This window comes from Microtus pennsylvanicus, chromosome 14 (genome assembly GCF_037038515.1).
Source record: "Microtus pennsylvanicus isolate mMicPen1 chromosome 14, mMicPen1.hap1, whole genome shotgun sequence".
NCBI lineage: Eukaryota > Metazoa > Chordata > Mammalia > Rodentia > Cricetidae > Microtus > Microtus pennsylvanicus.
The window spans coordinates 30753199-30766131 of NC_134592.1; the positions used below are offsets into that span (position 1 = coordinate 30753199).

Sequence of the window (12933 nt, forward strand, 5' to 3'; positions counted from 1 at the left end):
ATATTAACTTGTTAATGAACCCGGTTCTTTAACACTTAAACATTCAGAATTTCAAGAAAGGTAAGGTATTAAAGTACACGAAGTTGTTGCGGTTTCCATTGGTGCCTTTAGTCTCATAAAACCATTACTGAATCCAAAGTGTTACTTCTAAACCGTAATGAAATATTACCTCTAGGCATAGTATTTAATGTTGGTCAAAAAATGAGATTTCCGAACATGACACAATGCTGAGGTCTTCAGTGAACATGTTCACAAGTTGTTGAACTGACTTACAAACTAGAAGTGTTTTTTGAAGAAGAAAGTTCATCTCTATCTTCCTTCATGAGAGAAATGACTTTTTAATTTTCAGACTAAAGAAAGGAAAAAAGCCCCCTTTCTATATTTAAAGAAGAATGCTATCTGGGTTTTAGCTCTGCTTCTGGTTCTGGTGGGAAATATCCATAAGAGATGAAAGTCTATGTAGAAGACCAAGCTTTTTAATAATGAGAAATCTGGCAAGAACCTGAAAAGCTAGCAGGTTCTAAGGTTGCTTGCCAGAGAGCTGTATGTACACTTCCATGTATCCTCCTCGATCCTGACTTAAAAAGCAACAAATCAAATTCAATGTAAGGCATCGGCTTAAGTTCTGTGGCACACAGCAGTTCTGTTCACCTGTATTCAAAACCAGCTAAAGAAAAACAAAACAAAAAAAACAAATATAAAGTAGCACAAAGAGGAAAAATAAAGAGATAACAACTTATCACCCCTTCTCTTCCTATACAAAAATGTCACAGAAGAGACATGCCCCAGGGAACTGATGGATATTTAGACTTGATCTCTGCTAGTCTCTAAGACATGAAGAAAAACAAATCAGCTATAAAGCAAAGCCGAATATTTTGATTATTACTGACCTCAGAGTTTTACAATGCACTACAAACAGCTGTGCTAATTATTCAATGGTAAAGAGGTTGGGAGTGTTCAGCAAGCAGGTAATCAGGACACTGTACTTAAATAGCAATAAAAACAAATTTAAGAAAATAAGAGAAAAGGGCCCATGCTGTACAGCCCATGAATCTCATTGGCTTTATCGTGAAAGTTTATTGTTTTTAATCCTAGTACAATCAGCTACCAGTTACATACAGTAAAAAACAAACCCAGCCACGAAGCAATGATGATAGTCTGTGACAGCGTACAGTGGAGGAATACTCTGCTGGGATCCGCTAGTGGATCCCCACCTGACTTCAACAGTTAAGCTAACCCTCCCTCCCCAAATTAGTTAAGAAAAATTCATATCTTGCTTGGGTATAGCAAGATTATAAAATTTCTTGGGGATACTGGATAACTTTTAAAAACGAAAAGTGGTAGAAACAAAACAAAATTGAAACGTGGAAACACAAGAAGCTTCATGAGGCCTTGGCTTCAGGTCACCTCAAAGCGAACCGCCTGGAAAGAAAAGAAAACAGGGTTACTCCAGGAATGGTGAAACAGAAGATTCAGTTAACTTCAGTATCCATTCTAGCACAACTTCACCCTCCCCCAGAACAGAGGAGCCAAGTTTTTCTTAAGTATTTTACAAGGCTTACAAAAACCTGCTTTTTTTTCTAACATTCTTTATTGCAAATGTTAGTGCTAGTACATACTTACTTGTTCAGAACTAGAAAAATGACTTTTAGTAAAGCATGCTGTCCTCAATACTTTTGAGGTAACCACACAACAGGCTATTTATGTGGCTGGGTACCCTTACCTTAGAGGAATAATGCTCCAGTCAAAAACTAAGTCTCATATATATTTGGTTCGATTGAGGGCTTTTTCAGCCAGGTGACCACTTTCATCTGTGATCTTCTCCCAATCAGTCTGTCCGACCACAAAACCTATGGCCCTTTTCCTATCTGCATCCTTCTTTTCTTCTAGGTCTGCCCATCTCACCTAAAGAGAAAAAAGCATTAGTCTGGGTTGTTTGAAAGAAGTGAAGGAACCCCAAAGGTGCCCTCTTTGGATAATTTAGTGGATAGATTAACAGAATTAAAATTACAAGTAAAAAAAAAAAACTCTGCCAAAATGATGTTCTTAAAATACCTCCTTGTGCTGCTCGCCTATTTCAAACCTTTCCCCAACTATACGACCAGTCCTATCACTAAAGCCCTCATGCTCTGCCCTGTCAGCTCCATGGCATTTTGTATGAGCAACACAGTTTTCTCATTCTCACTTTACAGCTGAGCCTGTCTACCTAGCATCGGTCTAGGACATCCGTCCCCACTTTATCCTTTGATTAGCCATTGCTTCTCTAGGCTTGTCTGGAGCTTAACATATCTACTTTTAAATTTTCATATTGCAAGATGACTATTTATAGAAACATATACTATATATGAACTTTAAACAACTTAAACTTTAACTCTGTACAATAACTATTTCTTGAAATTTAATCAGGGAAAAAACCAGGAGGCTAGTAATGTCATTTTCATTCATAAGCTACCAGAGACTACTGCTTCAAATGTTATTATGGCAAGATTTCAACTTCAGGAATATTTATATTCCCTCTTGGTACTTTTTCAAAAAAGATAGATTTATAAGTTCTTAAAATACATGCACATATCTCATATTCTGTTAAGAGCAAAAATATTTAAGAGGAGATTACGATACTGCTACTTTTACTGTACACAGAGAACCAAAGCATATACTATAGTTTGATATGCTATATTTCAAATATAGTTTGTGATTTCTTTTTTTTTAAAGATTTTTATTTATTATGTATATATAGGTTTCTTCCTTCATGTATCCTGCAGTACAGAAGAGGACACCAGATCTTATTACAGATGGTTGTGAGCCACCATGTGGTTAGTGGGAATTGAACTCAGGACCTCTGGAAGAGCAGTCAGTGCTCTATTCCTCTGAGCCATCTCTCCAGCCACCTAATTTGTGATTTCTTATGTCCCAAATATAGAACACTGAAATTCTGTGCTCTTTACACTGGTCATGGAAATGCATTATTGCTTTAGGATACACTGACTTTCCTTTTTAACATTTGCAAGACTGACTAAGATGTCTAGGCTTCTAACATCTGGTCAGAGAGAAGATAAAGAGTAATAGCAGGAAAAAGTGGTTAACACTTGAGCCTTTTTAAAAAAATGATCTATGGGGGCTGGAGAGATGGCTCAGAGGTTAAGAGCATTGCCTGCTCTTCCAAAGGTCCTGAGTTCAATCCCCAGCAACCACATGATGGCTCACAACCATCTGTAATGGGGTCTGGTGCCCTCTTCTGGCCTGCAGGCATAAACACAGAGAGACTATTGTATACATAATAAATAAATATTTTTAAAAAATGATCTATGTATTTTTATCTTAAGTGCACTGATGCTTTGTCTGTATGTATATCTCTGTAAGGATATTGGATCCCCTGGAGCTGGAGTTAAACAGACAATTGTGAGCTGCCATTTCAGTGCTGGGAATTGAACCCAGGTCCTCTGGAAGAACAGTCAGTGCTCTTGACTGTTGAACCATCTCTCCAGCCCCACAACACTTGATTCATCTTTATTTCCACTTTTTCTGTGCATGTATACACATGCGTGGTATATGTGCATACATGTGCACTGGTGTACACATACCTGTGAGTGTGGAGGCTAGCAGCTCATCTCTGGTGTCTTCCTCTATTGCTCTTTTGCTCTCCACCTTATATATTGTGGTAGAATCTCAGACTTGTACCGAGACCTCCGTTAGCAGTTAGCCAGCTTGCTCTGGGATTCCTTGTCTCCATATGCTGAGATTACAGGCAGACCATCACACTCACCTGACTTCTGATGTGGGTATCTAAATTCTGGCCCTCATACTCGTATGGCAAGCACTTTATCTACTAAGCCATCTCCCTAGTCCCACACTTGATTTAAAACTTAAACAGTTTATTCTTGAGTCAAATATGAGTGACCATGTCCTGGGAATACAGATCATGGCTGCAACAAATAACCTGCCCCAATGTGGGAGCAATTGCATCAGGCTTTCTGAGGCACAGAACAAAAGGAAAGAATAAATTTTTCAGATATATTGGTGAAAATGAACAAACATGGCTTTCTACACCTCCCTGGCAACTTCAAACACCCATCAAGATGTTTATCTTTTGTGTGTGTGTGTTACTGGAGATTGAAATCAGGACCCTGTACTTACTATTGGGCTTTATGCCCCAAAAATATGTACTATGGGTAATTCATACATACTCTTAGTTCCATTTAGGATCAAGTGCACATATTTTATGATAATGTTACTAGTGTTAAGGATGGATGAGCAGACATTCAATAGCCACTGAATAAAGAAAAGGTCAACTCAGATCATAGTAAATTTAAATGCCCAGAGCATTCTCAGTAGTCAAGTATAAAGTAATTGTATCCAACTACTTAAAAAAAATTCTTTTAAAGATTTTCTAGGGGGCTGGAGAGATGGCTCAGAGTTTAAGAGCATTGACTGCTCTTCAGAGGTCCTGAGTTCAATTCCCAGCAACCACAGGCTCACAGCCATCTGTGATGAGATCTGGTGCCCTCTTCTGGCCTGCAGACATCCATGCAGACAGGAATTCTATACATAATAAATATTTTTTTAAAATTATTTATTATAAGCCGGGCGGTGGTGGCGCACGCCTTTAATCCCAGCACTCGGGAGGCAGAGGCAGGCGGATCTCTGTGAGTTCGAGGCCAGCCTGGTCTACAAGAGTTAGTGCCAGGACAGGCTCCAAAGCCACAGAGAAACCCTGTCTCGAAAAGCCAAAAAAAAAAAAAAAAAAACAAAAATTATTTATTATATGTACAATATTCTGTCTGTATGTAGGCCAGAAGAGGGTACCAGACTTCATTACAGATGGTTGTGAGCCAACATGTGGTTGCCGGGAATTGAACTCAGGACCTTTGGAAGAGCAGGCAATGCTCTTAACCACTGAGCTATCTCTCCAGCCCATAAATATTTTTTTTAAAAAATTATCTTCTATCCTATGTATGAGTGTTTTGCCTATATATATGTATGTGTACCTTATGCATGCAATATCCCTGGCGAGAAGAGGGCATCAGATTTCCTGGAACTGGAATTAAGACAGTTCTAAGTCATCATGTGGGTGCTAAGAACCCAACCTGGGTCCTCTTCAAGAGCAACAAGTGCTCTTAACTGCTGAGACTCTAAAACTTTAAAACTTAGATAAAATGTAATTTTCACTCATTAAAAAATTATATCTAAGGAAGGGCAGATGGGATGATGGATGGGAGGGAAAACTGCTGTTGTGGTGTAGTTATTTACTTATTATTATTTTTAAAGAAAACACTGATTTTAGTGGCCACTGAGATGGTTATGCTGGCTAGTTTTTTGTTGCTGTTTGTCATTTTGACACAACTAGAATCATTTGGAAAGAGAGACCTCAACTGAGAAAATGACCCCATCAGACTGGCCTATCAGTAAGTCTGTGAAGCATTCTCCTGATTGATATGACAGTGATGTAGCCTTGGGCAGGTCATCCTGAGACGTGTAAGAAAGCAGGCTGAGGGGCTGGAGAGATGGCTCAGAGGTTAAGAGCACCGGCTGCTCTTCCAGAGGTCCTGAGTTCAATTCCCAGCAACCACATGGTGGCTCACAAAAATCTGTAACAGATCAGGTGCCCTCTTCTGGTCGTCAGGCAGAATACTGTATATATAATAAAGAAATCGGGGGAAAAGAGAAAAGAAAAAGGAAGGGGCTGGAGAAATGAAATGGCTCAGCGGTTAAGAGCACTGACTGCTCTTCCAGAGGACCCGGGTTCAATTCCCAGCACCCACACCCAGCACCCACATGGAAGCTCACAACTCTCTGATAATCCAGTTCCTGGGGATCTGACACCTTCACAAAAATGCACATAAAATAAAGATAAATAAATAAAAAGAAAAAAAAGAAAGCAGGCTGAGTAAACCATGCGGATCAAGGCAATAAGCAGCTTCCTCCACAGTTTTGCTCTCATCTCTAGGGTTTCTGTCCTGACTTCCCTCAGTGATGGAGTGTGACCTGAGAGTTTTAAGAGGAAAGTTCCTGCCCTTTCTTCCCTCAGCTGCATTTGTTGATGGTGTTTCATCACAGCAGCAGAAATACTAAGATAGTGCATAAAAGAGTCTGCCACCAAATCTACCCATCTGCACGTGGCCCTGGAGCCCACGGAAGAACAGAACCAAGTCACAAACTTGTTCTCTGATCTATACACATACATAAAGACATAAAATAAAAAAAATAAAACACTGTTTTAGCATAAATGACTGATTTTTTATTTTTATTTTTTGTTTGTTTTTTAGAGACAGGGTTTCACTGTAGTTTTAGAGCCTGTCCTGGAACTAGCTCTTGTAGACCAGACTGGACTCGAACTCCCAGAGATCCGCCTGCCTCTGCCTCCCAAGTGCTGGGATTAAAGACATGCACCACCACCGCCCAGCTATGACTGATTTTTTAAAAAATCTTTTTATTGCTGGGTTTGAGGCCATTTTGGTCTACAAAGTGAGTCCCAGGACAGAGAGGGCTACACAGAGAAACCTTGTCTTGAAAAGTTGAAACCAACTGGACAGTGGTGGAGCAAGCTTTTAATCCCAGCTTTTAGGAGGCAGAGGCAGGTGAATCTGTGAGTTTGAGGCCAGCCTGGTCTACAAAGCAAGTTCCAGGACAGCCACGATAGTTAAACACAGAAACCCTGTTTTGATAAACTAAAAAAAAAAAAAAAACAAAAACCACACCAAAAAAAAAAAAAAACCCAAATCAAACCAAACCAACAAAAGAAAAACCAAAAATACTTATCATTATTTTAGTGCTTGTGTGAAAGCACACATGCATGCACTGGCATGCACATGTCACAGCATGTATGTGGGGGTCAGGAGACAACTTTGCACATTTTCTCATTCCACTTTTTTGGTGGATTCTAGGGATCAAACCCAGGTCATCAGGCTTGTCCACTGGGCAGCAGGCATCTTTATCTCTGAGCTGTCCTGCTGGCCAATGGCTATGATTTTTTGTTTCCCCGCTTTGGTTTTTTGAGTTAGGGTTTCTCTGGGTAGCCCTGGCTGTTCTAGAACTTACTCTGTAGACCAGGCTGGCCTCGAAATCCGGTTGCTTCTGCCTCCTGAGTGCTGAGATTAAAGGCGTGCAGCACCACGGCCTGGCAATGACTACAATTTCTAAAGAAAATTTAATACTTAAACTACTGTATTTAACGCCCCTCTCTAATGAAACTTAATCTCTTAAAGTCGGTTATCTATTATTAGGCATTCACAGACCTTACACATTCAAGTATCAGAATGAATAAATAACTATGAAAATACTAAAAATAAATTATAAGGCAGAAAACAACTTCAGCCAGAAATAGTTTCTTAAATGTCCAACTTCCTTCTAATTTTCCTAAAGGTACCTTTGAGATTTACACCACCATGTCTTTTTCTGGGAAGGAGGGGACATTTAACTGTTAAAAAAAGAGGAAAGGTGGAATGGGAGGGATAGAGGGGGAGGAAACTGCAGTCGGGATGCATTGAAAACAAAAAAATTAGAAAAGAAAATCATACAGAAAAATCTTGACGAACACTCAAAGGTTTGAGGTACATGTGCTTCATCCATTACCATTCAAACATTTCTAAGAAAGTGAAAAGAAATCATAAATAGTAATTTTTGAAATTTTATCCATCTATTTATTATACTGGGGATGGAACCCAGAACCTGATATATAAGGCAAGTGCTTAACCACTGAGTTACATTACACCCCAGCAAAAATGGCACTTTAAAGCCTAGTCACTGGGGACCACCTTTTGAAGACAGTCATAGTTACGTGAGCAAAAACAGGGAAAACCAGTTCTCATTCATTGTCACCAGAACTGTAACTCACAAGTCCCTTCCCAAGGAAAGCCGCTCCTACTGTTTCGTGTTTTCTGAGACTAGGTCTCTGCAGCCCAGGCTGGCCTCAAATCATGGACAATCTCCCAGCCTTTATTCAGTCCAAGGTGATGAGACTGCATGGATTCACCACCATGCTTAGCTTGAGCCAATTAAACTTTGGTTGCCTCACTCTTAAAGTTTTTGCATGTGGCCAGGCATAGGTGAAAGGCCATTAATGGGATTTCCCTTTCCCATCCCCTCAAACTACATAGACAAGAGTGGGTTTACTGTATGTCTGCAGTATTTGAATTTTTTTAGTTTCCCAAGACAGAGCTAACCTGGAACTCACTATGTAGACCAGGTTGCCTCAAGCTCACTTAAATTCACCTGTTTCTTTTTAGTGATGGGATTAAAGGTATATCATTTACCTTGCTTATCTGCAGTGTATCAATGAGTTCTGAAATGGGGATTCTTTTTTTTTAAAGATATATTTATTTATTATGTATACAGTGTTCTGTCTGTCTGTATGCTTGCTGGCCAGATGAGGACACCAGATCTCATTACAGATGGCTGTGAGCCACCATGTGGTTGCTGGGAACTGAACTCAGGACCTCTGGAAGAGCAGTCAGTGCTCTTAACCTCTGAGCCATCTCTCCAGCCCTGAAATGGGGATTCTTTGAAATGAAAGACACCATGATGATAATCTACTAACATTTTTATTCTCTCATACTAAAATATTGTCTTAATATTCAAGCACTAAGAAAATTAATTTAAAAGAAATACAAAGAGGGCTTAGAGAGAAACTCAGAAGTTCAGAGCCCTTGCTGCTCTTGCAGAGGATTCAGATTTGATGTTGCAAGTATAAGGCAGCTTATACGTTATCTATAACTCCACTTCCAGGAGATCCAATATTCCTCCTAGTCTCTGCAGGTACCAGACATGCATATGATATATGTAACATACATGCAGGTTAACAATCATACCAATAAAATAAAAATAAGTAAACTTTCAAAGTGTGCTTGTAATTGTAGCATTTTCTGTTTTTACTGGGAGCTCGACACTGAACTTGGGTCCTTAGACTTGTATGACAAACACTTTATGGGCAGCCATTTTCCACCTCCAACTTTCTTCTAAAATCCAAATGCTATTTAGATGAGTCTTCAAGTTTCAGTAAGTCTCTTACCCTCTTCTTCCCGGGCTCGGAAGCACGAGTTTCATAGTCATCAGGGAGCTGCAGGTAATCCTCCATTCTGCTGGCAATCGCCTCCCAGTCACGTTTCCGTTTAGTGCCAGTCCTCAAGCCGTCCAACTTGTCTGAGGAACAAACACAGAGCCAAAGCATTAACAGTGTGTGGATTTGCATACAGCACAGAAAGGAAAAGGAGGGCTAGATTGTTTCCAGAGGGCACATCCACATTTTTCAATGCAGCACCATTTTCAGATCTAAACTATCTTCTTGTCTATGAAAATATCAAATTTTATGTGATTCCCACAGTCTGCTTGGTGTTTGTACTGGGTAATATTTATAATTTGATGGTTTTAGCAATAAATATGGGTAAGGCAAGAAAAGACTCTCCCACCCTCAGAAAAATCACACTTCAGCTCTCATGTTCTAAAAAGAGCAAAACAAAACAAACAACAAAAACCAGGTCTCTTTAAAAACAATTATTGCTTTTTTCTTTAACACAGTGTTAATACTGCTCAGTTGATCTACAAAGATGTGTGATACCGTATCATAAGAAAATCAGACAACAACAAGATCATGTGTAAGGATGTGTTTTTGATTATGATTTTGGATAAGAGCACTCATGAGTTAATATTTATGAGTAAGGGGACTATATGAGACCCCCTCTTTCTTTGAATATACTGTAAAGTACTGCTGACCACTTTGTACTTTGAGTATACTGTAAAGTACTGTTGACTCACCATGCTAAGGATTGATGTGAGTCAAAGTGATCAAATCTGGTATTTTGTTCTTAATCTTAAATTTGAAAAGAGTTGGCCTCCCAATACCTCATTATTATCAAATAAACAACACATTTAGAAATTATGAAATATCAGATTAGGTATCTTAAATAACACATAATGAAAATGTGTCTTTTTTATTTGTTGTTAATATTGATTTTGAATATAGATGTAGAATATTATGAGTTATGTATATTTGAGCTACGGTGAAGCACTTGCATCCCCTGAAGTTATCTAAACACACTATTGTTAAAGTTTAACTGCTTCAGAAACACATAACGAACATTCAACTCCAGAAAGAACGCAGAATTTGTACACTAGAAATCTTTAAGGTACCGAGTTGGAAAAAATTTTATATGGAACGTATACTGGAAGCAGGCGCAAGGAGGGAGAAATTATGCTTTCTAATGTACAAACTCCACACCCAAGTAACTGTATACAAACTTTAAGAAGCCAAAAAGATTTTACATAATTGGCAAAAGGTTTAGTTCCCATACCCTTCCCTCATAAAAGCAATTATCATTGAAAATTAGTAATATGAATGACAGTAGTTTACAAAACTCAAGAAAATTGTTCCATCTTGTTTCAACAAAATTTCCCTGAGATGGGCTGCACAGAACAATCTTCTACCTCTTCTGTTGATAAAATGCTGTACCAAATGGCTCTACAGACAGGTCATACTGTACAGAACCCTTGGCTACATAGGGACACAATACATGGTATCAGAAAACCCATGGCAATCCTTTAAGTAGTAAGACCAACCTTAGTTCAAGACCTTAGACATGCAGTGTCTTACTAAAGAGTAAGAAGCTCCAGTACACTCACTAAACAAACTTCCAAGAATTTCCAAACTTAGAACAACTGATTTGCATGAACATACTCTGAAGTGAAAGTTTCACATTTCAATTTACAACAGAGCATGGTCAGGCAGCACTGCAGAAAGGCAGGTGGAAACTGCAAGGGTATTTCCTTGTCCACTAGGTAATGGCATCATGTGTTCTGTATTTGCAACTTGAAGTCCCAAAGCCTACACTTCTAGTCAGAACACCCTTATTTGAAATCTTTGATTTGAAATTTTATTGTGCAAGCACATTAAAGTTTCTTTTAAGTGCTGAAGAAAGTACCCATCCACACGAACACTGGGATTCCAAACACTCCGGTGGCATAAAGTAAGGGAAGAGGAATCTGGGTGTTGGTTACAGAAGAAAGACAGGTGTCCAAATTCCCTCACACATTAGAAACCTAGGTTGCAAGATGAAGTTTTAAAGAGGATGAAGTTTTGATCCAACTTGGTTGGTCACAGAATTTACCACAACTTTAAAACACTGCATGTTACTATAGCACAAAGGAAAAATTCCATAGATACATCTATATATTTTCTAAATGTAAATGGTATTTGAAAATTTGTCCAAGGTGAACATACAAGAGTTATGTGCCTACACAAATAACAATTACACCTCAGTTGTGAAAAGATGATTTAGTCTGTCTGATAAGGAGAAGGCTAAAATACAACTCTTAAGTACTGACAAGTGACATTAAGATGAATTACAGTAAGTCTAGAATATTCTAGTTTGTACAAGTGTGAGAAACTAAAAACCACATGACTGCAGTTGAAGTAGCTTCAGTACTGAATCCCGGCAGATGTGTGTAAAACCCAGCTCTTGCATTACCACATCTATCTCCCAGTCAAGAAAGAGCAGTCAGGTGTAACTAACACTGGTCAGGCAGCTGTCAATCACATGTAATACCATGCCAGGTATAGCTCAGGCCAGTAACTGTTTTAAATCGATGTTCCTTCTTATTTAACAGACACAGGCCGACTTACATATTAAGCACAAATCAAGATTCTACAATGATTTCTGGTCAGCTGCTTGGAAGAGTATAGAAGTATTTTCTTACTGGAAGACTCTTCTAAGAACCAAAACCCTCAGCTCCAGTTTCAGCTCCTTCAGCTCAATATGCAACACAGATAAAGCTTATGCTTCCACCTCAGCATAATCATGTTGCTAAGATAAATTTAAGAATGCTGGTAGAGTATTCGGGGAAATAAAGTGCACCTGGTAAACAAACATTAAATTTGATGATATATGAAAGGCATGCAACACAAATAGGCTAATTCTCAGATGATCCTCATGAGTTAGGAAAGCATTTTCAATTGACCCAATGGGTCAATCTCAAAGGAGTAAACATTTTGATAAAGCTTACACTCAATTTTCCTTCTTTGAAGGTTGGATTAACTCTCAAGATAATCCGGTGGTGCCAGATGCTAGATCCTTTATCAAACATCATTGTCACTACTTTTATAATCAAGTAAAAATTTCCCTTTCTAGATTCATTACTAAAGCCATTACTAAAAAGATTCATGAGAAATCCACTTTTTGCACGCAGAAATTCACTGTGTAATACCTTTAACACTAACAGACTGTATAAGATACATTTCTGAGAAATAATAGACAAGTCAAATTTCTCAGAAATCAATATAAACATTAATAACATTTCATTTGTCTTGAACACTCATAATGGCTATGTTCCATTTTCTTTTCTCCTCTAAAACTAGAAAGGAAAACAGAAAATGGGATGGTTCATTTTCTAAAAGCACAATCCCAGATCATATATTGCATAACACCTAGGGAGAATATCTGCTAAAATATGCGTCACTTTTACAATCCCCTTATTTTTACGATCACACTTTGCCATTGAAGCTCATCACTAAAGCACCAGCAGAAACCAATGATCTTCTAATCTTACAGGGTATTTTAAAACTATAGCACGTCAAACAGAGTTGACTAATTCAAAAGAAGCAACACTTAAGACACCGCCCTTAAAAAAAAAAGTTGTGGTTACTATTTTCTTTTTCTAAAAGAAGTATTTATTTATTATGTATACATTGTTTCACCTGCATGTATGCCTGCAGGCCAGAAGAGGACACCAGATCTCATTACAGATGGTTGTGAGCCACCATGTGGTTGCTGGGAGTTGAACTTGTCACCTCCAGAGGTTCAACAAGTGCTTTTAACCTCTGAGCCATCTCTCCAGACCCGGTTACTATTTTCTTAAATACTTAACTGCATTTAAGCAAAAAGGTACTTATGGTATGTATGGGGAGAAAGTCCATTATTGTTAAATTTCTCTGAGGAAAAATTTGTA

At 38.5% G+C, this 12933-nt stretch overlaps 1 protein-coding gene across 3 annotated transcripts in view; it reads right to left on the reverse strand.

Annotated features, from left to right (window-relative positions):
- Window positions 1-1034: 1034 nt before the first annotated feature.
- The window catches only part of Ylpm1 (YLP motif containing 1), a 76434-nt gene continuing 64535 nt past the window's right edge, over window positions 1035-12933 (reverse strand). For 2 of the 3 annotated variants that reach the window (XM_075948034.1, XM_075948033.1), the window contains 3 exons: window positions 9005-9135; window positions 1724-1905; window positions 1035-1422 (listed from right to left, as the gene is read on the reverse strand). In XM_075948034.1, coding sequence (XP_075804149.1) covers window positions 1759-1905; window positions 9005-9135 — 278 coding nt within the window. In that variant the 3' untranslated portion in view covers window positions 1035-1422; window positions 1724-1758. Of the gene's footprint in view, window positions 1423-1723; window positions 1906-9004; window positions 9136-12933 lie in introns of those variants that run through there. The other variant, XR_012907703.1, reaches the window with a different exon arrangement.